Source organism: Carassius carassius, chromosome 20, assembly GCF_963082965.1.
Source record: "Carassius carassius chromosome 20, fCarCar2.1, whole genome shotgun sequence".
NCBI classification, from domain to species: Eukaryota; Metazoa; Chordata; class Actinopteri; order Cypriniformes; family Cyprinidae; genus Carassius; species Carassius carassius.
Genome location: NC_081774.1, coordinates 30,035,934 through 30,061,794, shown reverse-complemented (window position 1 = coordinate 30,061,794; position 25,861 = coordinate 30,035,934). Strand labels below are relative to the sequence as shown.

The following is a 25,861-nucleotide window of genomic DNA, read 5'->3' as shown; positions in this document are numbered from 1 at the left end:
CATCAATCTCCTATCAAGTTATTTAGACCAGATGAGTCCCCGCCACTCGGCTATTTACAATGGGCCTGAATTCTCAGTTAATCGTCAACCTCCAGTGAGGGGAGGGATTTGAGTTCGGGCAAGGCTGACAGACAAAATGCGGACTGACCCCACATTCTTTAGTAAGTGTCCCTAGTTTGCCATTGGTACGCCCTATCAGTAAAATGGCCCCAATAAAAAGGGGAGCAGCAGAAGGGAAGGGGAAAATGATCCTTCGCCTTACGTCGTACCCCCATCTGCGAGTGTGACACTTAGCGGTCTCCGGTGTCACGTTAAGAGATGGGCATCTGTGCATCGTGCATGGTGAACGCAGCACGCGTGTGGCGCGAGGAGGCGCCTTGCCTCTATTGTGCCGTGCTCTGCAGTATGGCCCTCTCCACAACAGCATCTGTCACCTTAGGGGGTCATCAAGGGCCAAGATGAATGAGTCCTGAGAGAATGCCCCTCTCACCCCACAGAGCAAATGGCCGAGAAGAGGGAGGGGGTGAGAGAAATGGGGGGAGGGCCTGCTGTTTGTGTATGTGAGTGTTGGAGGGTTTGTGTATCCAGAGCCACTGAGTACAGGACAGAGAAGGTAGCTCCACTGGAGTTCCTGAAATCAGGATTTTCCACCCCAACTCTGGACTATCATGACCAGGGAGCTGCTGGCTCGCAACAGGGACGAGGATTACTGTCACAGCCTTTGGATATCCAAACAATGTTTGCTATGGAAATAGCCTGTTTTATTAATCTGCTTTAAGGTCTTCAGTGGGATTTGAGGCACACTCCACACCCCGGCTGCTTATGAAAGGTACAGAAGCGTCATGTTAGTTTATTTGACACTCACCGGCTCCTGCTAAATTGGTGTGAATGACCATGGCTCTTAGCGCCCCATTTATTTAAAGATTTTTGCATTGGCTAATCTCTGTCCCATCCCCCTGCATGAAGTTTTGCTCTTTAAACTCTCTTACCTTTAGTTAATGTCTCTGGGTGTAAAAGAAAACTAAGTGTGAATTGGTCAGTGATGAGTGCTGAGTCAAAAATTGAAGTACTGTAGTGTTACTCTTTATGTAAATATAGGCAGGGAGTGTTGAAATCATGCAGTTATGCATTGCTTGTTTTAAGTCTAAACGTTTATACCTTATAAATGGGCTCTTTTTATCAATTTCACCTGGTATTTTTTGTTTTTGTTTGTGAAACTTAAGTAGAATTTGTTCACTGAAAGTCCACTGAAAGCAAGTTGTCCTCTTCCATTGTCATCAGTTTAATGTAATTATGCAGATAAAGAAGGAAACAAAAGAGGGAGTGGATTGAGAGAAAGACGGAAAGGTCTTTAGTGGTACAGTGCAGTATGTGACTGTAACCACATTTACAGTCACATGTGGCACATTTAATCTAAATCTTTTATTTGGCCTTTTATTGTACTCTGAAAATGTCCATAAAATTGCAAAGGCATAAACATATTTATCATGTTGTTCATTTTTTTATATGAACCAGATAAATTGCTTTACCATCTAAGAACATCTTTGCTAAATGTTTTTGTCCTTGTTGTTAATAAAATGACCAAAACAGTGACTGAAATCTCCACATGTTGAGTCTATTGGACAACATAAGTGTAAAATTGTTCATCTTAGACAAAACAAACGTTACTAGTAAAGCAAACAAACTTTTGTAACTGTGCCCAATTATGTCTTTGGGTTGGTTTGTTTTGGCTACTTAAAGTGTTGCGTTTCCCTTCATGGCTATTTCATGATCTCCTAGATTATATTTGTAGAGTTTTTGGTTTCTTTAGTTTGGATTGGACATCCTTGAACACATCATTTGAGTCACACCAAGTCCTCGGTTGTTGGTATACCCGTTTTGATCAGGGAAAGACACATGTAGCCTATGTTCATTGCGTTCAGTGTCAATATTAAAGCTTCGGTGATTGATTTTTGTTTTTAAGTGAGTGAGTGAAGTGACATTCAGCCAAGTATGGTGACCCATACTCAGAATTTGTGCTCTGCATTTAACCCATCCGAAATGCACACACACGAAATGCACACCAATTCCAGAATTTGTGCTCTGCATTTAACCCATCCGAAATGCACACACACAGAGCAGTGAACACACACGCACACTGTGAGCACACACCCGGAGCAGTGGGCAGCCATTTATGCTGCGGCGCCCAGGGAGCAGTTGGGGGGTTCGATGCCTTGCTCAAGGGCACCTAAGTCGTGGTATTGAAGGTGGAGAGAGAACTGTACATGCACTCCCCCCACCCACAATTCCTGCCGGCCCGGGACTCGAACTCACAACCTTTCGATTGGGAGTCCGACTCTCTAACCATTAGGCCACGACTTCCCGACTTAGAATTCAACTACTCAATTTCTTTGTATAAAAAAATGACTTGGTGCATTTTTTAGATGTTTCATGACAGCTTTTTGTGTTGTATGCATTGTAGATAATCAGTCAGAATTACAAAGCAAATTGAAAGCCTGTATGGAAGCAGTGGAAGAACAGCTCTTGGCCTAAAGGCAGGGCCCTCTGCAGGCATGTCCACATTAGCATTTAACACCCCTTATGTGTCATTAGCAGTCAAACTGGACCCTGAGAGCCCTAAAGGCAGGACAGAACTATGATCAGGTGTTGCTACCTCACTTTTCCTCTGTTTACCACAGTATCAAGACGAGTGATTTGCTGAAACTTGACCCAACAGGCCTCCAAGTGCTGTTTGCAAAACAGGGTGTGCTACTTGTTTTTTGAGTTATTCAATGCTGGCATCAATTGCTGTGTCACACCAGCAAACTTCCATGTCAGTCTTCAGAGACTTGATGACTTTTTTTTATCTGAAAAAATAAATAAAAATAAAATGGATCTGATGAAGACACTTCATCAATACTGACATATAATGCTATATTTATTGCTGCTGCGGTATTTATTGTGAAACCAATCATAGTATCACCTGGTGGAAGTTATCAATATATTGTTTAAATCTAAACAAATCCATTTTATCACCTTGATTTTAAAAACTAATAAAAGTTAAGGTCATTCATTTTCTGATTTTCAAAGTATGTAGGTCCTATAATCTTTGCAAATTTGGGATACTTTTGGATGAAGTATTTACTGACTGATTGATGGCTTTACTGCATTTCACTCTTGTTTTAACCAGACCAAAAGCACAAAACCTGTCCCATCAGTCTTTGTGTAATCCTGGAAGTAGGAGACGTGGAGTTCCTTTCCCCTGTGTGTTCCACAAACATTCCCTTGAGGTCATAGTGTCATATAACTCATCCTTCAGCGTTATCAGTTAACAGCTACATATGTTGAAGATCACTGCAATCTGTTCGGCTTTACAAACAACTGTCTGATCTGAGATAACGCTTGGATTAATACTCACCACATATGAATCTTACAGATTTATTCCACAATAAATTGTCCATTCAGTGTTTTTAAATCAAAATAAGCCCGTTGCCAATATCTAATTCTGCAATAGTTGGATTTAATCGCACAGTTCAAGCGACTCAGAGATGATTCCCAATGTATTGCTCCAAGTTATGTACCATATGATATTTTACATGTATTTATACTGTCAGTGAAGTTCTGATTGTTTAACTATTGTTTTGTAGGTGCAGGAATACTGCGGTTCAACTTTGATATACCATGGAGAAGAGGTGATCCGGTCCTCTGCAGCTAAAGAAATACTATCAAAGGTATATTGGTACAATGGCAAATATTTAGCAAATTGAATGTTTTGTGTATTGTTGCAGCTGTATAATTGCATAGAAGTAGTTAATTGTCAAATATGAGATCTGTCTTTGAGGGTTTTTTTCAATGAACTTACCGTGGCATACTCATATGTCATCATTTGCTGTCTTGATTGTCAATCTAGTTCAGTAGAAACCAATACTGAGCTTTTATAGTTTCACAAAGCAAACTAATCAGAAATACAAATGAATGCATCGGTACAGAGCAGATGACCTAACAGATGAGCTGCTTATACTTGGCATGTAGCTCAGTGGTATACGTTTTCTTCATATCAGTATTTATTACATGACTCTCTGGAGTACCTGATTTTTATTGGTCAGTTGTACCTTTCTGCAGTCAATTATTTCTGGGAATTAGCTTTGTTGTTATTTCTAAATTCACCCCTTAAAGTGATATAAGTCCCCTCAGATTAATGTCAGGGTTTTGATCATTTCATCAGGGTTTATTTCACAATAATGACCAATTGACTGTACATTATCTTTTACTAGTTAAGGGCTGCTGAACAAGAACAGCTCAAGGAGTGTACTTAAAAGTCATAAAAATGGTTGTTTTGGTGGCTCACGTGACATTTTTTACAATGTAGTTGATCAGGTCTCTCTCGATTTCTTCCGTGCTACTGTTTTAAATCAGGCATTGTAACTTTCTTTTCACAGTATAGCTGTTCTCGTGCTCTGAAACATATGCCTGGACTGTCTGTGCTAGTAATACAACAGAAACGGTTTCAATGGCTATTGAAAATAGCCTTGTTCAGGGTGGAATTAAAATCTCGTTCATGCTGTCCATCAGAACACTTGACAAAAGATCTACTATGTGAGTTCAAAACTGAACTGTATGGTGTGTATTTATGCAGGGTATATTTAAACAAAATGAATGTGTGTTTCATTTCAGATCATGGGGAATTCATACGCGGGACAACTGAAATCTGCCCGCTTTGAGGAAGCTCTTCACAACTCCATAGAGGCCTCATTAAGATCGAGCGGCGGTGACCCACAGCCCGTATTCACACAGCTGTATCTCCAGCCTGATCAGTATCCTAGCAACCTGCAAGGTAACCCTTTGCCTTCAAAGGAATTGATTTTAATGTGTTCTTAATAATAAATTACATTTTAAGGAAAAACATATGGAAGTGATCTTCTAAAACTTGGTCAAAGAACCTTTATTGCATTCATCAAAGCGCTTCGTATATGGCTCAGTCTATCTATAAATTAGGGTACATTTCATGTCTGGCAATGATTATTCTTTTTTTTTTTTCAAAATCATATTTTATCCAGTGTAAAGAGAATACATACTATAATCTCACACATATATTTTCTTCACCCTTTTTTCCAGTTTGCTTGAAATTGCCTTTAATGTCCCTTAATCAGTTTTTGCAATGTCTGCTTTTTGAATTGAGTTCAAAATAATGATTAAAACAATTTAAGTCAAGATTATATATGTAAAATGTATTTCTACAATAGAAATACCATTAGAAAAATAGATTGTTTCATTAATATTTTCTTTCATTGATTAACCAGCTGTCTTTGATTACTTAATAATTGTTTAAGAGCACCTGTTTGAACAATTGATGTGTATACTGAAGAAATCTTTGAAGCCGAAATGCGTAGATCTACCTTTTTAACTATTCTAGTGATTGAGGCCAGCCAACTAAAGGCAAATTATTATTATTATTTTTTTTTTTTACAAAGAGTGCCTTGGAGTAAATCATCTCTCAAGAAAATATTTCATTTTACTCATGTCCACAAAAATTGTCAACTATGTTACTTATTAAACTACGGAGCCCCGCACATGGCATGCAGGAAAAAAATAGTAAGCTAATCGTGCACGATATACAATTTGCTTCCCTCGATTTATAAATTGTGTGCACAATTTGCTATTTCGTCCCCTCGATTGTGCACGATTTAGAAATCCAGAGAACAAATTAGTAAATTGTGTGCACGATTTACCAAACCAAGGGAACGAAATAGTAATTGTGTGCATGTTTTAGTACATCGAGGGAATGAATTAGTAAATCATGCGCACAATTTTTGCACGCCATGTGTGGGGCTCTGTACCAAACACCCCTGAAAACACCCCCTATAGATTGACTCATATGCATGTGTAAGTGTGCAGGTATAGCAATAGCACACCTGTCTCTGGTTCTGCCCTCCAGATATTAAGCCCAAAATGGACCTGAGCATTAGGCCCGACCTGTCCAGCCATGTGCTGGTGAATTGCAAGTCGTCCAATTCCATTGAAGATATGGATGACGAGGATGATTCAGACACCAGCAGCCCTCCGCTGCCGTACCTTCAGGGCCCCCCTCCTGACGGCTGCTGCACTGTTGACGGTAGAGAAATTAATAGATTTATATTACAGCTTCTGAAGTCATATGAAAGCATGGTGTTACGAATAAAGTTATTTTTATGTGCCACGTCAGTGTCGAAGTGAAACGTATGGTAATCACATTGCAAAACTATTGAAAAATAGTGTAAACACTGATTCATGGTGCGTTTAGTTACATCAGCACAGATCGCTTTTCATAATATCGCTGACCTGAGTCATCTGTGCCCAGGGTTCTGTCAAGCGGGAAAGGATCTGCGCCTGGTTTCCATGGCAACAGAGTCTATCGAGGTTCCCATGGGGTTTGAGCTGGTTGGTGCCAAATCTCCCAGCATCCCGGAGCACATCCTCGTCTGTGCGGTGGACAAGCGCTTCCTGCCAGATGAGAACGGGAAAAATGCACTTTTAGGTTGGTATTCCAATACAATTCCAGGATTTATATAATCTGTATTATTATATAGTTACTAATTATTAGGGATGCACAGATAGCACTTTTTCTAGGACAAGGACGATACCGATGCTTTTATTTTTGGTACTTTTCGTTAACGATACCTGTTTTTTCATTGCATATAGAATTTAAAAAACATAATTCTGGGTACAGAAACCAAAAGAATATGTTGTATAAACACCATTTGAATTGTTATTTAAAATAAAAAAATCTGCCATTCAGAAGCAATACTGAATATATTTTATTGCCTGATTAGGATGCATTGAGATGCACCGATACCGATACTAGCCCTATACTGAGCTTCTGTATTCACTCTCCTACTCATAAAAATGCGTCGATACCAAACTAAGCCAACTTATGTTAAACATATTGTTTTGGTTTCCGTACCCAATATTTAAAAAAATTACAAATGCAATGAAAATACAGATATCGCTACTTGATATCGGCAAGTACCAAAAATAAAAGTATCGGTATCGGCCTAGTTCTGGGAAAAGTGGTATCGGTGCAACCCCGGTGCAAATCTTGGTCAGAAGCCTTTCTGAAGTGAAGTGAGTGTCATTTGCAGCACGTAGTGATGCATGTCTGTGTGTTTGTGAAGGGTTTTCGGGGAACTGTGTGGGCTGTGGTGAGAAAGGGTTCCGATACTTCACTGAGTTCTCCAACCACATCAACTTGAAGTTATCCACTCAGCCGAAGAAGCAGAAGCACTTGAAGTACTACCTGGTGAAGAACTCCCAGGGTGCTCTGTGCAAGGGAACCCTCATCTGCTGGAAAGGTACCACACTTGTTGCATAACAAAATGTTGCATGGCATAGACAGTGGACTGTCTTAAAGTTCTGATGTTGTTCATCATTAAATTAACTTCTTAGCAAATGGATTAAAATGTTGTATTTCAAGATGTTTTCCAAATTTAATTACTGTCATTATTAACTAAATAAATACAAATACATTTTTGTTAAATATTTTGCTTCATTTTATACTGAAGTTAATTGATTCAAATTGTATTTATTTTAAGTTAAAATGTATCTGATTAATTAAAATATGTATTTAACTGATAATTTAATTTAATAATTAAATACATTTTGTATTAATAAATTGATAATGGATATTTTTTTATTATTTACACAGCATACATACAATTATTTAAACATAATTTACACATTTAATTATTATTGTTTTATTTAACAAAAAAGTTACATATTTTCTGTACATTTCTCAACATTAAATAAGGCAAAATATTAAATTTAACAAATTAAATGAGTATGTTGGATTACAGTTAAAATGTATTTGCAATTGTATATTATTTTCAAATGAAAACATTGATAATTAATTATTTCTTACATAAAGGTTTAGATCAATTATTGACCGAGAATATGTTGTACATAGAATTATTTGAAGATCATTTCCATTGAATATTATTTTTTATAAATTAATAAATTGATAATTAATGATTTCATCCATGAAAGATAATTTGTTTACATACAATATAATATACATAAAATTATTTGTTTCCAAATTTAATTTTCATTGTTTTATAAAAAAAAAAAAACAACCCTTTTTTGTTAAGTATTTTGTTAAGCAGTTTTGCTACATTTCTAAACATTAAAAAGGTAGAATATTAAATGTTTTTTCAATTACAATTACAATGTATATGCAATTGTATTTTATTTTCAAATGAAAACATTGATAAATAATGATTTATTTCATAAAGGTTCAGATAAATTATTGAAAGAGAATATACTGTACATAGAATTATTTGAAGATAATTATCATAGTTATTTTTTTACAAAAACACATTTTTGTTTTATATTTTGATGTATTTCTAAACATTAAATACAGTTAAAAATAAAAAGCTAAAATTAACTCAAATCAAATGTCTGTTTAATTACAAATAAAATGTACTTTCATTTGCGTTATATTTTTAAGTTTACAAATCGATAACTGATACAAATTATTGAAAAACTTGAGTTCTGTTTAAATTTGGAAAAGAGATCTTACTCTTATTCCAGACCTGTACCAATGAAGAAAAAAAAAATGCAATGGTCCCGATATATTCTGCATCCTTCCCATCCATGTATTATACATAACATTGTTACTGAACCTGTTTGATTTGAAAGAGACAGATGGTTCACTTGACATAACCTGTGCATTATTTATTTATTAATTTTTTCCCAGATTGTAAGACGAGGCCATTCTCGGGCAGTGCTTCTTCATCCAAGCCTAGTTCCTCATCCTCACTAAGCAGCAAAGAAAATGGAGACACAAATGGCCACAGTCCATCTCCATTCCCCCTCTCAGGTGAATGCATGTGTGGACCATCAAATATTAAAAGCCTTGTCACACAATATTCAATTTTCTCATGTAAAAAGCACGTCATTTTAAATCTCACAAGTGCAGCTCTGGAGCACATAAGAGGAGCTGCATCTGTCCAGTGGAGGATGACCGTCTTCTGCTGGTCATGTTCTGTCCTGGGGGAGGGTCCATACGGGGGTAGGGAGGGAAACCTGCGGTCAACGAGGGGTGGGGGGTACTCAGCATTTGCTGACATCTGGCTGGAGGCCACACAGTGTTTACCCAACAGTGTTTGGTGAAAGAAAGCAACTCATTGTCTCTTTCTTCCTCACAACACCATTCAGAAAGCCGTGCAGCTGACAACAGAGTGCGTCCATTGGTGGCCATAGCAAGCTTTTACAATGCACAAAAAAGGTTTAGGAGAAGGCCTCATTATTGCAGAACAAAAGTCACACATTTTGTTGTTAAATGCCACATCTATAAGAGGAAAAAAGTATTGATGCATTGATAAGAAGTTATTGTCTGATCCACAGACTCGCCTCCTGCCCGCATGCAATCTGGCTCATCCTCAGGGATTTTTGGACCCCCGGAGCTGGGCTTCCTCAAACCGTTGAACACACCGACCCACGGGACCAAGACTTTACCGATCGGTACAGGATATTGAATCTCAAGTAGCAAAGATTTCTCATGATACCAAGCTAAAAAGCCATATATAATTTTATATTAAGGTACAACTTGCTTTTGCATTTAAACATTCAGTGCAAGCAGTTGTTCAATTGATTTTGAACAATTTCAGTTTGCTTGCTAAAGAAAATATCACTATATTCTATACATAATATTCAGTATATACTATTTCTCAAGTTAAACAAACCACACTGTACTTTCATAACATTAAGCAGGCAACCAGTTATTATAAAATAGATAATATAAAAACATGTTTTTGTTAAATATTTTACTATTTTGTTTTAACATTAAATAGGTTCAAATGTTAAAGTTTAAAGTGTATCACATGACTTTAAATTGACAGTTTGGATGTTTTAGCATTTTTAAATTAATACATTGATAATGTTTCTTCCATAAAAGTTATTAAATTGTTTAAATAGAATATAAAAGGCAAATTATATTTAAATATAATTTCCAAATTTAACTATCATTGTTTCATTAAACAAAAACACATTAAACACAACAATAAGATCGAATATTCAAATTAAAATGTATTTGCATTTGTATTGTATTTTTTTAATAATAAATGGTCAACAACCAGTTATGGTCAACTTTGTGTTTCAAATGTTGTTTGTTTTTCTCCACAGAAGGATAGAATGAATCCCTTCTCTGAAGGTCATTTGTATTGGCTGCTTACACAACCCCTTTTACAAACACACACACATTAACTCGCTCCAAATCATCAATATAAGACCAGAAATTCTCTATTAAGGCCTTTAATGTCAGCCCAAGCTTCAAGTTCCCTGCAATTGACATTTAACATATATGTGCTCTGTTTATGTGTGTCAGGAATATTAGATGTAAAAGTGGCCAGCAGTTCATTATCAATATGCCATCAGTTAAAGGAAATCAATGAACTGAGCTACGCACGACACATTCTCCTTCAGAAACGAGCGAGAATGCTTTCCTCCCTATTGAATTTATATGTAGGTTGGGGTGTTTGTCACCAGAAAAGTGGAATTTAGCCATTAATGTGTCAAACATGACACCCTTCTGGGCACTTGGGTAATCCCTAAATACATTTTAGCCTGACAAAGTGGTTTACGAATGATGCATATACATATATATTTTTTTAAATCTGCATATTTCAGTGATTCCTAGAGGATCATTCAGAAAATTCAGCTTTGCATGACAAGAATAAATTGCATTTTAAAATATATTCAAATAGAAAACAGTTTAGAAAACAAATAGAAAAAAATTATTTCACAGTATTACTGTATTTTTGTGATTCAATTAATGCAGCTTTGAAGACTTTGAGACCCCATTGTGTGTAAATGGTTTTCCACACTGTTTTACTGACTTCCAAACCTATTTTTTGTTGTTCAGTTCCCACTGCCCTGCGAGTAAACAGTATAACTAATGGTCTGAGTATAGACGGACGGTCCAGTCTACTGAGCCCGCCTCATACAAACCCACTGGCCACCCCTACTCATGGCTATAGGGCCATAGAACCAGGAGACAGTCCAGGTAAGCATTAAACCAGCCAATCACAATGCAATCAAAGTTTATAGTTCGGATAGAAACATTGATGTCTGTGGTTGCGATCGAAATAGAGAAATTCCCCTTTTGAAAGTAACTGGTGCTTCAATTAATTGCATTGTCTCACCACTAGGTGGCGACAGGTGACTGTTAAAAAATGCAGGCCTATTTGTCATTGAGTCATTCATTCAAGAGATTTGTTCGAAAACACTGATTCTTCCTATAATGAAACAATTGAAATATTTATGAGTGAGTCACTGAATCATTCATTCAAACCACTTTTTCATAATATGTGACCCTGGACCACAGTCATAAGTAGCACATTTGTAGCAATAGCCAAATATTCAAAAAATCATTAGAATATTATGTAAGTAAATTGTCAATTCCCTACCGTAAATAAATCAAAACTTAATTTTTATTAGTAATATGCATTGCTAAGAATCAAATTGGACAACTATAAAGATGATTTTCTCAGTATTTGGATTTTTTTGCTCCCTCAGATTCCAGAGATTTAAATATTTGTACCTCAGCCAAATAATGCCCTATCCTAACAAACCACACACCAATGGAAAGCTTATTTATTCAGCTTTCAGATGATGTATACATCTCTTCAAAAAACGCCCATGGACTGTTCTGTGTTTGTTTTCCTCCCCCACGTGCTCCGTGTTCTCCTTGACCTAGTTTTTCCCTCATGTCTGATTTTACAATCGTGTTTTCTTATGAGACAAAAAAAATTGTGATTCTCAGATTATCCAGAATCGTGCAACTCTACTGCCTGATCATGCATATCATTAGTGGTCACACTCATCAGATGTTTTGAGAAGGCATCGTGAAATACACTGTGCATCTTGATGATAACAAGCACGTTCCATCCTGCTCTCTTTCTTGCAGCATCCTCTGCTATGTCATCCGGTCCACCTAAAAAGCGTCACCGCAGCTGGCACCCCACGTCTCTCGTCCCCGTCCCTGTGCCAGCCATCCGCCCGCTGGCATGCAGCCCAGGTGGGTCTGACTTCATCCTCCTCCTCCTGATGTTTGTAAATGCTGCTGTCGGTCAGTTCATCCAGGCTGTTTATGCTTGGCCCTGAGTGGAAAACAGCCATGGATTTGATTACCTTGTTTTTGGTTTTTAACAAGTACATGTACAAGTACGTGACATTTTCCATCCACGAGGATGATTTATTCATTGTTTTGATAGAAACAGGGGTGAAGGGTCATGCTAAAGCAGCAGATTGGAGGGTTTTGCTTTGGAGATCCTTCCTCTGTGATCCTGCAGCTCAGTTATCTTGTCCTCAACATTGATTGGAGTGTCATGTTAACAAAGCATGGGACTGAAGCGATCCATCCAATGTATTATCAGCTTTCCACAATGGCTTGACAGCACATTCTGTGTGTTCCAATACAAAAAGTACATACATGTAATGTTTTCCTCCTTCGTTCCAGGTTCTTTATTGTCCCTGACCAACCAGCAGCCTCCATCAGTGTCAGGGGTCATACAACCCCAACCAATCACAGCAGGAGAAACTGTCATCATCCCTGACAACCTTCTGAACTCCTCTGGGGTCCGACCAGTCCTTCTCATTGGTCAGTCTTCATAACAGGCTTGTGTATTAAAAGCTCATGTAGTTATATTGACTTTCATAGTATTTTTCTCATACTGTGGAAGTCAGTGGGGAACATTTTTGTTAATAAAAAAAAAATAGAATTAAGTTTAAAACAATTAAAACAGCTATTAAAGAAATATATTATTTCTATATATATCTTTTTTTTATTTTAACAATATATTAAGATAATTATTTTTAACAAAACTGATTTTAAAGTACGTTATCTTCATATTAAATAGATTAAATAACAGACAGACAGACAGACAGACCACAAAACCAGTAATTTGTTAGGACAATAATAAAGCTGCCCAAATGAAATTCTTAGCAATGCATTTTACTAATCAAAAAATAAGGTGGAATATATTTAGGTAGGAAATTCACAAAATATCTTCATGGAACATGATCTTTACTTAACATCCTAATGATTTTTAGCATAGAAAAATGAATAATTTTGCCCCATACACTGTATTTTTGGCTATTGTTTTCAAATACACCCATGTACCGTATATACAAATATACAACTTGTGAATGCTTTTGTGCTCCTGGGTCACATATGTAGATAGAAAGACAAACATTGAAAAACATTGTTAACGAAGATAGCATAATCTGAAATACTATTTTTCATCAGAAATAGGTTCATCACAGTACACAATATAACCAGATCTCGAGTTACTTCATCTTGAAGTTTTTGAATGTGTGTGTGAACTTGTTTGTTTGAATGTTTCTCTCCAGGTCAGGGCACTTTGCCGTACTTCTTTGGCAATGTGGGTGATCTGGTGGTGAGCCCCCTGCTGGTGAGCTGCTATAAGGGCCGAGAGCTCAATGAGAAGACCCTCATCAGTCTGGGCATGTCAGCAAGCCAGTTACTCACCACAGAGACCATGATACTACTCACACTGCAGTACCTCGCTCGGCTGGGTAATCAACACTGACACACAAGACATATTAATGCATGTCAAATGAGTTTTAATGCATCAGCAACATGGAAAAGAGTGCACAGCTTCTTAAATGTCTTATTTCAATTGCATCTAGCTCAAGTATTACGCAAGAGCAACGAGTGCTCTCTTTATAGTGATGTGACTCTTCCTTTTCCTGTGTTCAATGCAGGTACGGAGCAGATCCCGTTACGGGAAGAGTTCGAGCAGATCATACTGAAGGCCATGCTGTGCGGTCCAAATGGCCCTCCCGTGTCGCCCGCACAGCTGCCCTGGTTAGCTCGAATGGAGGCCAGTGTGTCAGGGGGCTGTGTTCAGGTGCTGGTCAGCCACAGCTCTCTGGGCGAGGGCATCTCTGAGTCGCTGCGCTCGCTCAGTGAAACACCGCCGCAGCAGCAGCAGTGTCTGCCCAACTACGTGCTCATCATCTGCACCTCCAAAAGTGGAGCGAATGAGTTCTGCGTGCTAGTGTTGGGTATGTTCTGCTGCTCTTAAAGACTTAAAGGGGTCATCAGATGCCCATTTTCCACAAGTTGATATGTTTATTTAGGGTGAAACGTTTATAAAATACTTTGGTTAAAATTTGTCAGAGGTAGTGTAAATAAACACCATGTTTACCCTGTCAAAAACAGCTCTGTTCACAGCGACCCATTTTAGTGCATGTCCCTTTAAATGCTAATGAGCTCTGCTGACCCCGCCCCCTCTCTTCCATGCCTTTCTCATGAGACTGTAAACTTTAGGCATTCATCGTAAAACTTGCTAACTAGCACATTATTAGGAAAGGTCAATTTGCAAAGATTCATAAAAAATCTTATAAACACTTTTTCTGGAGGTGAAGCTGGATCAGGTATGATTCACGCGAACATAAACACATTTACAACTTAATTCGCTTCAATGGCTAAGATTTCGGGAGTAAATGACGACTGCTATGTTCATTGTTACATCCAACAACAGAACACCTCAATCGCTTAGGAGCCATTCTTATCTACCCCTGCTCCGGCGTCAAACAATGGCGGACTGATGTCGGCGTATTCAGGGCGGGTCTATGCTAAAACAACAATGTCAATCAACAACCGTGGGATGGGCCTGTGCAGAACTATGTAATTCTGCCAAAAATCTCTGTGTGTGCCGTAGTAATTATGATGCAACAACCCGAGTTCGAATCCGCCTTTTGCCAAACTTTCTTTTCTCCCTTTTCAATTCTCACATCACAAAATGCTATTTATTTTCAATAAAGATTAGGGAAAATGTATAAATAAAGTATCGGGTAGGGTTAGGGTAGGTGTAGGGAGGGCTTTATTGTCCCAGTAAGGTGGTATCCATTTAAAAATTTCAAATTTCAAATGATAATTTACACTTAATATGTTATTATTGCATACTGTTGTATAATGTAATACAATACTGAGGTGCAGATAATTTCCACTATTTGCAATAAGTAAACAATTGTGTTATTTTAACAATGTGAATAGAATATATAGTTATTTGCACTAGAGTAAATTGCATCAATCGGTAAGAAAATATGCTGTTTTCATTTAATGTAAATAGCATCTATTGCTATTTACACTTGATGCAAATAGCTGCTGCCAGGGTTTAATTTGAGTCCATTTTCATGCTATGAATGCCATTCAAGGAGTCTAAAGTCACACTCTGTTGGCCTATTAAGAAACAATAAAGCTGAATGTTTTTTGAACATTGTCTTATATTGTTTTTCTCAGGTAAATATCAGTCTCGAGCCTTGGCGGAGAGCATGCTCACTACCAATGAGTTTCTGAAGGAGATCAGCTATGAGCTCATCACAGGGAAAGTGAGTGTGCTCGCCTCACACTTCCAGAGCACCTCATTAGGTGAGTCTCAGTGTAACAATTCAGTGGATCCTTCGGTTTCCATCATCTTATCATTGTCCTTTATTTAGAAATTGATTAAGGAACATAGATGTTAGCAGCAGATTTGTGGCTAAGCATGTAAATGATACATTGCAATTAGTGTGGTCATTGTGCCCTCTTTGGTGATTTTAGGATGTAGTTTAAAAGCTGAACATAGCTGAGATTATAAATTATCTTTTGGACAATTTATGATTCTATGCCACAATCAGATTTAGTAAGTTATTCTGTTGTTGTTATTTTTGTGCAATTAAATGACTGTCTCTACTGTGCCATTGCTGCATTTTTGATCAAATACACAGTAAAAAGGTAACATTATGAAACGCTATTACAATCCAAACTAATTTTTACGATGTTCATATATTTGAAAATATAATTTATTACTCTTATGCCAAAACCAAATGTTCTGCAGCCATTACTCCATTCATTGTAATATGCTGATGTAGGGCTCAAGAAACAATTATAATTATCCGTGTTGAAAACAGTTTAATATGTCTGTGGAAACAGTGATGCACTGATGAATAGAAAGATCAGTTGAACAGAATGAATTTGAAATAAACATTTTGTAACGATGTGTTTACTGTTACTTTTTGAAGATTTTTGAATTGTAGCGTGTGCATGTGTCTCCTTTATTAAATTGATTGTGGCGTTACAGGCGACAACATGGACAGACAGCTGGTTCGGTATCAGCGTAAGCGCAAAGAGCGCGTGGTTCAGCCGTTTCAGGGACATCTGACCGAGTACATTCACTCCCAAGAGGCTGCAGCCATGCTACCAGAATCAGGGCCAGGTTAGCCAATGCTGTCTCCAGACACCATGATAAAACTTCATATTTGGCTCTTGAAAGTGCTGACTGACTTTGGATGTGTTGCAGATCTGCTGAGTTGTGGCTTTCAGATACACCCTCCGCAGCTGAGCGTTGCACGCAGCCTGTTGTCTCAGGTGTGTGCCATCGCCGACTCAGGGAGCCAGAGCTTAGATCTGGGACGCTTCTGTAAAGTGGACTTCCTGATTCTGGTGCCGCCGTCACACGTCCTGGTTCACCAAACTGTCCAGCGAATACAACAATCAGGTACGTCACAGTAGAAGAGACGATTCTGCCGATTTGAAGGGATATTCAACTGGTTTTCACTGTCAAGCCCACTGTTTTAAGAAACTTATGACAGTTAAACGGATAGCTCACTAATGGAAATTTATCATTTAATTACCCTCATGTTGTTCCAAACCTGTATGAGCTACTACTTTATTCTGTTTTGAGTCTATGGCAGCCCATTCTGCGGGAACATTAGGAGATTTGGCACACAGATAGAGGACAGTCTCAACACTCACCACAGCAAGTTTGGAGTCTCTAATGCAAACCCTGTAGCAACACCAACAGCTCAGATTTACGCTCATGATTATGCTACTGACTTTTGAACCGTTAAATAAATAATAATAATTTAACCTTGGCTCATGCCGAGTCAAATGCACACCGAACTTTACATTTCTAATGGCCAAGATTTTTCACAATTTTTAATTATTTGAAAACAGCACCACCTTCTGGTCAAAATTTTTAACGAATTATTTAAAAATGCTAATAGCTTTGTATTATTTTTGATTTTGATTTAGGTTTTTGATTGACCAAACCGTTCTCGAATAACGCATCAATGAAAATGTTAACATATTGTTAGCAACACTTATGATGTATGACTGTCTTGAGTCGCTGGGGTATATTTTTAGCAATAGCCAAAAAAATTTATGTCAAAAATCTTTAGGATATTATGTAAAGATCATGTTCCATGATGATATTTTGTAAATTTCCTTCCGAAAATATATTAAAACCTAATTATTGATTAGTAATACGCATTGCAAAGAACTTAATTGTAACAACCTCAAAGGAGATTTTCTCAGTATTTCGGGTTTTTTTTTTTTTGCACCCTCAGATTCCAGATTTTCAAAAAGTTGTATCTCGAACAAATATTGTCCTCATAAAAAACCACACATCAATGCTAAGCTTATTTCTTCTGCTTTCAATTGATGTATACATCCCAATTTCAAGAGACTGACCCTTATAACAGGTTTTGTGGTCCACGGTCACATATATTTGATGTTTTGTCCTCATGTCTTTGCTAGGCGTCCTGATTGATCTAGGTATAGAGGACGCCTCATTAGCGCTGCAGAAGTCTGACAAGTATGTGGTGCGTCTGGACGCAGAGGTCCACACAAAAATGGAGGCTTTCATGAGGAAAGTCAAGCAGAACCCTTATACGCTCTTTGTCCTCATTCACGACAACTCACACGTCGACCTGACCAGGTGAGAAGACAACGACGAGCGGTTTGTAAAAGCGTCTGTCACAAACGCCGGAGTTAAGACGTCTTGTCTTTCTTCTCTCTCTCCGTCAGCGCTCTGTCAGGGTCGGTTTGTCACGGGGAGTTGCAGGGATTGGCCGACCGCGTGGTGAACTGTCCGGAGGTTCTGGAAGCAATAAACTTGCTGGTTCTGCAGGTCAGCTGCTTCCCGTTCACCCTGCAGAGCCGTCAGTCACGCATCAGCACCCAGAATGAAGTGCACTGGCCCAGCACTGACGACCTGGTGAGTGTCACTGACCCCGAGAACAACTGGGAAGGAATTTATGGAGGACAGATGAGACTGAAATGAGATGATTGGCAAGCAGTATGTGTGCACACTTCTGCTTAAAGTGTTGAGGTCAATAGTATGTTTCTTTTTTTAAGAAATGCATGCTTTTATTCAGCAGGGATGCATTAAATTGATCTGATTATAAGACATTTGTAATGTCAACGATATTTCTGTTTCGGATAAATGCCGTTCTTTTGAACTTTCTGTTCGTTAATAATCCTGAAAACAGTTTTCACAAAAATATGAATCAGAACAACTGTTTTCAACATTGATAATTATCAGCAAATCAGTAGATTAGAAAATGCAGCTTTGTATCACTGGAATAAATTACATTTTAAAATATTTAAAAAAATATAAACCAGTTTTTCAAAATTGTAATAATGTTTCAGATATTAATATATTTATTTATTTTTATTTATAAATGTTTATATATATTTTTTAAAGTAATTAATGTAGACTTGGTGAGACTTCTTTCAAAAACATTTTAGTACATAAACACATTTCATGCACTAATTTAGCGGCAAACTGTCTGAAGGAAACATTTAACCATATGAAATTTAATTTAAGATTTTCTTGAAGTTTTTCTCATGTTTCTTTTTTGTAGTTTTATCGTGGGTCTCATATTTCGAGCAAAGCAATCTCCAGAATCATATTCAATCAGTATTTTGTTGTTTCGTGCCTCATTTTTAAATATGTGGTTTCAGTCTTGAAGTTTGATGTTGGATAGTTCAAGTTTTTTGGTTTACCATTTTTGGTGTTTTGGCAGTGGAGAGTAGCCATTAATGTTTGCTTTCTTCTCTGGGAATAGTCTTTCCAGCACATTCTGTGCTCTGTGGCTCAGTTTCCAGGAAGTTTCTAACTATTAAAAAATCTTTACAATCAGAATTCACACGATCTGTAAAGCAATCACATCTCTAACACACTTGCGGTATGATATTAGTGACAGAGATCCATATTCATCAGACATAAAAGTATCTGGATTATTGTATAATGACCGTGATGTGTTTAAAAGCATTTGCATGCAAGAATAAAAGAGGTAAAAAGGGACAACACTGTGTTTTGCTCAGAGAGGTAAGATGGGTGTGGCTTTTCTTCTGTTTCCATGTGACAGCAGGCTGAGGCTTCTCTGAAGGACCTGGTCTACTTCGGGCTGAAGGACTACAGCAGCTCGCTGCAGTGGGGAGTCGCCAGTCCCATCCTCAGATGTGACGACGCTTTCGAGCGGATGGTCAAAACCCTGCTGGAGAGGTCAGGCCCACGTTCATGCTCACTCACAATCAACTTTTTATTGAAATCAGTTTCTCAGAAACACCTTTCTTTTTCTTTTGTTGTTCTTTTAGAAGTTTATGTACCCATTTAATTATTTCTCTCTATCTCTCTCACTTTAATTTTATGTAATTTTTTTCTCTCTCTATAAACATTCTCAGCACAATTGTCTCACACACACACACTTCACATGTGTTTTTGCATGTTTTGTATTGATGGTTCGTCTAAGTATGTTCTGTCTTATGTACTGCTTTATAAACTCATTTCAAAAACACAAGAACCAAATGAGGATTTAAAGCAAATAACCTTCCTTTTGAACTGCTTTTACATTGTAAATGCATAATTACATCTTTTATGTTATTCTCAGACCACTGTTTTTTTCTATAAATGGTGTATTATTTTAGTTTTTTGTCTTTTGTTTTTATTCTAATTTTTGTCATTCCTATTTTTGTCATATTTCTGAATATATCTATAGTTGTTTTTGAGTTATTTTAGTACATCGTATAAATCAAAATAAAACCAAGAATTATTTCAACAAACGCTTTAGATTCTGGAACGCATATCTTTCCCTGAATAAACTCCTAATCAGCTGCGTATGTGTAGTAAGTAAATAAGTGGTTGTTGTAGTTATGTTCAGGTATTGGGTCGAGTTGAGGAATCTAGAATATGGTCATGCATTAATATGTGCTTTATAACTCCTAATAAACAGCCAGTATGTGAGTCATATGCATGCTAATGAGCAGCTAGGTAATAGTGAATAGCGTTCCCTAAAGTAAACCTTTATGGAACCTATTAAAATAAGAATGTTTTTATTTTTTTTAATTTTAGTTAACTCCCTGTCTCAGACTCATATCCACGTCTAAATTGGCAGCATTTGTGCATTTCAAACCATATGCATGTGCCGTCTCTTTCCATTTATATCTCTCTTTGTGTTTTTTTTCAGGCATCCACATTTGCACAGCATGGTGATCCGCAGCTATCTGTTGATACAGCAGTACACAGAGGCCCTGATGGCCCTCACAGCGGCCCCGTCGCTGCGGGATCACGTGACCCCTCAGACCCTGGCCATGGTGGAGGATCTGCTGAGCGTCCCGGGCCGCAGCAGACACGGGTGCGGACACATGCTGCTGGTGCGTGTGCCCTCTCTGCAGCTGGCACGGCTGGCACAGGAGCGTTTGGAGGAGGCCCGGGATAAGCTGGGTCTTCAGTACCGCTTCGCTGTGCTGCTGGGGAGCCCTGCTGCTGAGATCAGCCTGCCGCTTCACTTCTGTGCACGTCTGCGGGTAAGAACCAGATGCCCTCGAGAATATGGGCTACTTAAAACCACCAGAAGCAGGCTGGAATAAACCATCTGTGCGTTTCAGGCTTGGAAGGGCTGTAAGAATGAAGAATGGGTCCCACACACCTATGAAGATCTGGAAGGACTCCCGTGCATCGTCATCCTCACAGGAAAAGATCCTCTCGGAGAGAGCTTCCCAAGGTACTGCATGTGATGTTGTTCTTTATATAATAATCATCGAGAGCCTTTTTTCTCAGAAAATGACATATGGTCAAAATAACAAATGTTTCCATTCGTGGTGATTGAAAATCAGGCTTATTTCACCAAATATTGATTTGAAAACTTTTCTAAAGTTTAAACATCGGTATTGTTTTGTCTAAAAATGAATAGAAACATTGCATCTTTTTTTGTTTTTGACCAATTGTCATTTTCTGCAAACAATGAATTTTTTTTTTTAAATTTAGGAGAAATGTAAGCAGTTTACAAAATATATATATATTTAATTTGTATTCAAATAGAAAACATTTACTTTAAGTTGTTATAATATTTCGCAATATTATTATTTTTACTTTATTTTTGTTCAAATAAATGCAGCCTTGGTGGGCAATTTCAACAGTGGAGTGTATTTATATATATATTTACAATTTTTATACATATAGTTATTTATATTTTAATTTAAATTATTTCATTTTTATTTATTCATTAAATGTGTTTAAAATAAATTAAAACAAATATTTGTTAACTACAAATATATATACAAAATTCTGTTAGTGTGAAAGTATTATTTATTTTTAGATTTAATAATAATAATAATGTATTGCCTTTAATGACAAACCTCTTCTAGAAAAAAAACATGAAGTTAAAGATGAAATCTTCAGGCTTGGTAAGTTAATTATCTGACACTATATGATGGCCTTGATAAATAAATAAATGCTGCTCAGTGACTTCCAGTCTTTTGGTTTCCTCTTTATTTTGTTAAAAAGAGCACCTCCTAGCGGTTACTACAGTTGTTACAGCTACAGCTCTAAAATCTTCCCCATGTTCATATATTGTTTTAACTGTCCAGTGGCATTATTTCAATACAGTTCATGTTCGTCTTTCGAGTTTCTGAAGGGACACATGAAGAGTGTGTTTGCGTGTGATGTTTATGCAGGTCGCTGAAGTACTGTGACTTGCGGCTGATCGACTCCAGCTACCTGACGCGTACTGCACTGGAACAGGAAGTGGGTTTGGCCTGCTCGTACGTGACACGCAGAGTCATACCCGAGACGAAAACTCCAGCGGGTAGAGAAGAGAGACCGACAAATGACGAGAGGATCTCGGGAGAAACAGCAGACCACGACGAGCTCCAGATGGAGCTGGAGAGACCCCCCAGCAATGCCAGCGCTGCCACCAGGACGTCTGGTGAGGAACCAGGCTCAAACACCATCAAAAGCACTCTCAATTAAAGATGTATTAATGGCTTTCTATTGCACATCTGGCAATCTGTCCAGTGCGCTCTGGAAATCGGTTTCTATTTCAACGTGCAGTTTTTGCAGCATTGAGAAAAGTAGCTAATCACAGACATATCTGTTGATTTCTTGAATCACAGGAGTTTAAGTCAGAAGCAGCTCACTGCTCAAATTGTGTTCTCCATGAATCATCTCATTATAGCAAAATGTAGACGTGACGGAAATAAGAGACTCTTTGTGCAGCATAGAGAACGTTAATGAAAATAGCGTATCTTTGTGAGATTGTGATGAACTAAGCTATATATTATATACATATATATATATATATATATATATATATATATATATACATAGTTAGAGCACCCTCACTAATTTAAGAAGCACCCTCAGTGAAGGACTCTGGACGCCTGATTCTGGTCTGGAGTGGTCACATGCTCTAATATCATTCTTCCTCGTTCTCTTTCAGGCTCCACCACAGAAAATGGCGTCAGTTCTTCAGGTGTACTGGACAAAGCGTCCTCGCACAGCGAGTCGTCCAGCAGCCGGAATATAATGAACTCTTGCTCGTCTCCGGTTGGCTTCAAACAGGAGTGTGACTCCCAGGCTCCCAGCTCTTCTGCCATGTCCTCGTTCTCCTCTGCCTCCTCCTCCTCCTCTTCCTCCTCTCCAGGAGCTCAGCTGCCGAGCCAGTCCACTCAGGCCCCGCGTGAATGCAGCCGGGCACAGGTGTTCCCCCGGACGGCGGTGCTGTCCCGGGCGGCGTACGCCCTGCTGGCCCCTGAGGCGCTGGGTCAGCCCAGCTCGGCGTCTCTGCTGCCTCACGCGGATGTGTCCTGGAGCAGCCCGCTCAGACCACCAGTTCCTCACGCTCTCGGAGGGGTGGAGATGTCCCTGTACTACCGCCAGTGGACCACAGCCAGGCAGCACCACGCAGATTATGACGGGCCGGCTGTGCCCCATCCCAGAAGACTGCTGCTGAGCGGACCACCACAGGTGAGGAGTAGCTCAATCACTAAAAGAGAGTTTTTTTGTTTGTTAAGGTGAGCATCACTGCTGGTGCTGTGTGTGTTTCGACTATACAGTCATCAAAAATACAGCTGGAATTTTTTTTTTTTTTAAATAGACAAAAACAATATGAAATACACATTTAAAATACACAAAATATACAAAAATATTTAGAATTAATCGTATTTTTTTTATATTTTTCTAAGATTAAATATATAAAAATACTGAAAAAAATGCATATTTTAAATACAACGTCTAAAATAAAACAAAAAAGTACAGAATATGTGTAAAATGCATAGTTTACACAATTTACAAAAAAAAAAAAATTACATATTTTTTTTTAATTACTATACGGAATACAATTAAAATGCTCAAAATATTTTAAAAAGTTACTTTTTTAGGAATGTTAAAATGAATACACAGATAAAATACAAACAAAAAATATTTGTAAAAACTTAAATATACAAACAAATGTACAGAATACGTAGTTCATGCAATGGATAAAAACGAAAAAATATATACCGTATTTTCCGCACTATAAGGCGCACTTAAAAGCCTTTAATTTTCTCAAAAAATGACAGTGAGCCTTATAATCCGGAGCGCCTTATATATGGATAAAGGCGCTCTGTCAAAATGTTGACATACCCTTTAGCACAGCTCCAACTAGTGGATGCATAACGCAAACCCACTCAAACGTTTGACTACAGTATCTTCTGTTCTATGCGCCTTATAATCCGGTGCGCCCTATATATGAAAACAGTTCTAAAATAGGCCATTCATTGAAGGTGTGCCTTATAGTGCGGAAAATATGGTAATTTAAAAATGATAGTTAAAAGATACAGAATACATAGTTAAAATGCACAAAATATATATAAAAAAGTGACGTATTAAAAAAAATTGGTTAAAAATGATAAAATATACAAAATGTGCAAAAATATTTTTTACAATTAAATATGAAAAATATTTTAAATACAAAAAAATATACAGTTAAAATACATAGAGTATACAAATTGATTTTATATAAAACTGTAATGAAAAATAAAAAACCGTTTGCATTCTATACGATACAATAAAAATATATACATACAATATAAAATATTTTACAAACAGTTCAATATTTAAAAGTACAAAAAAAAGATTTTAGCTTTCAAAAGTATTTTAAACATTAAGTATTGAAATAATAATAAATAGTTAAAATATACAAAGATACCCAATGTCTGTTTCAGAGCCACATCCATTTACAATGACCTGTGTCTCATGCTATTTGTTCGCCAACAAGCATCCAGTGTCTCATTTTCTTTCTTTTTTGTTTAAGGTTGGGAAAACAGGTGCGTATCTGCAGTTCCTGCGAATCCTGTTCCGTATGCTGATCCGCCTGCAGGAGGTGGACGTGTATGATGAAGAAGAGCTGGAGGAAGGTGAGAGAGTGCTTTCACATTACTCCACCCGATGCTCCATCCCTTCACCTGTTTTAATGACCCTCAAATTCAATCTCTAGATGTGCAAGACAAATCCAAGGCTGCCCCTGCCAGTGGACAGCAGTGGCCTGACGTGGAGGACATCCGCAAACTGCCCTTTGACCTCTACCCCCGTGACCCCAAGTTCATATACACGAGTCCAGTGTATGCAGACAGGATGCCAAAGACACTGAATGGTAGTAAACTGCTCTCTTAACATTGAGAACTGGGTTCTGTAGAATCCTTTTTTTAAAACACACTTTTAATTAACAATATGGTTTGGCTGTTTTTGAATTTTGTAGTATTTGTACAGCTGGTATTTAATTTGTTCTCATTTATTTTTTACTGTAAAGCTTTTTGTGACTCCTATGTGCTATATAAACACATTTTACTTACTTTTATTATGGTGTGCCTACATGCCCATGCATATAGCAGGTATGCTTATGTGCTGTTTTGCATCCTCGTATGAAACACAGGGGTTAAAACAGAAAGGCTGGAGGCAGAAGGGGAGCTGCCGAAGAGAAACACAGTGTCTGTCAGACTCAGCCTGTTTGCGGCCCACAATGCATTTCACCGCTGTGAGCAGTGCCACCATTACAGCGAGCCTGCTCCTGCCGCTCAGGTGACGACATATGTGATGCATTAACACTTAGTGCCATATTTTTAAATGACATTATTTCAAAACACCTCAAACATATGTAATAGTATGTCTAGATGGGTATATGGCTGCTGTAAGATGTTCTGTGTGTGTGTGTGTGTGTGTGTGTGTGTGTGTGTGTGTGATTCTAGCTGTCCGAATGCACCTTCCATGCCTTCACGTTCTGCTCATCCATGCTGGGAGAGGAAGTCCAGCTGCACTTTATTATTCCTAAAGCCAAAGAGCCTCATTTCGTGTTCAGCCAGCAGGGCAGTCATTTAGAGAGCATGCGGCTCCCGCTGATCTCAGACAAGGTGAGTGGCACGCTTATTAATAACAAGCACTGAATAACTTTAAAAGTCTGTAAAAGTAAAAAAGATAAAGAAATATCCTGATGTCAGGCGCACCTGGAGACCTGAGCAATGCCAAAAGTCCTGTTGGTTGCTGTTTTTTACATTATGTTTTCTGGTCTTATTGCACAAGTTGTCTTAAACATACACAAAATATACAAAAATATTTAGAATATATTGCATTATATATAAGATAAAATAAAATATATAAAAATACTGAAAAAATGCATATTTTAAATACATATATAAAATAAAATAAAAAAAGTACAGCATATGTGTCAAATGCACAGTTTACACAATTTACCAAAAAAAGTTACTTTTTTTTTAAATGTAAAAAATAATACACAAAATATG

At 37.7% G+C, this 25,861-nt stretch overlaps 1 protein-coding gene across 3 annotated transcripts in view; it reads left to right on the top strand.

The window, feature by feature from the left end:
• The first annotated feature begins 584 nt into the window (after window positions 1-584).
• Window positions 585-25,861, top strand: part of LOC132096838 (GREB1-like protein) — a 29,808-nt gene continuing 4,531 nt past the window's right edge. Inside the window, exons 1-26 of one of the 3 annotated variants that reach the window (XM_059502478.1) lie at window positions 585-829; window positions 4,654-4,813; window positions 5,915-6,091; window positions 6,317-6,493; window positions 7,131-7,307; window positions 8,708-8,830; window positions 9,358-9,474; window positions 10,874-11,014; window positions 11,918-12,028; window positions 12,470-12,610; window positions 13,363-13,548; window positions 13,738-14,040; window positions 15,281-15,409; window positions 16,101-16,235; window positions 16,320-16,517; window positions 17,558-17,738; window positions 17,828-18,017; window positions 19,177-19,310; window positions 20,272-20,611; window positions 20,693-20,808; window positions 21,761-22,011; window positions 22,525-23,051; window positions 24,379-24,481; window positions 24,562-24,717; window positions 24,997-25,142; window positions 25,310-25,471. In XM_059502478.1, the coding sequence (XP_059358461.1) occupies window positions 4,657-4,813; window positions 5,915-6,091; window positions 6,317-6,493; window positions 7,131-7,307; window positions 8,708-8,830; window positions 9,358-9,474; window positions 10,874-11,014; window positions 11,918-12,028; window positions 12,470-12,610; window positions 13,363-13,548; window positions 13,738-14,040; window positions 15,281-15,409; window positions 16,101-16,235; window positions 16,320-16,517; window positions 17,558-17,738; window positions 17,828-18,017; window positions 19,177-19,310; window positions 20,272-20,611; window positions 20,693-20,808; window positions 21,761-22,011; window positions 22,525-23,051; window positions 24,379-24,481; window positions 24,562-24,717; window positions 24,997-25,142; window positions 25,310-25,471 (4,578 nt within the window). In that variant the 5' untranslated portion in view covers window positions 585-829; window positions 4,654-4,656. Of the gene's footprint in view, window positions 830-3,644; window positions 3,711-4,653; window positions 4,814-5,914; window positions 6,092-6,316; window positions 6,494-7,130; window positions 7,308-8,707; window positions 8,831-9,357; window positions 9,475-10,873; window positions 11,015-11,917; window positions 12,029-12,469; window positions 12,611-13,362; window positions 13,549-13,737; window positions 14,041-15,280; window positions 15,410-16,100; window positions 16,236-16,319; window positions 16,518-17,557; window positions 17,739-17,827; window positions 18,018-19,173; window positions 19,311-20,271; window positions 20,612-20,692; window positions 20,809-21,760; window positions 22,012-22,524; window positions 23,052-24,378; window positions 24,482-24,561; window positions 24,718-24,996; window positions 25,143-25,309; window positions 25,472-25,861 lie in introns of those variants that run through there. The other 2 variants (XM_059502477.1, XM_059502479.1) reach the window with 2 other exon arrangements.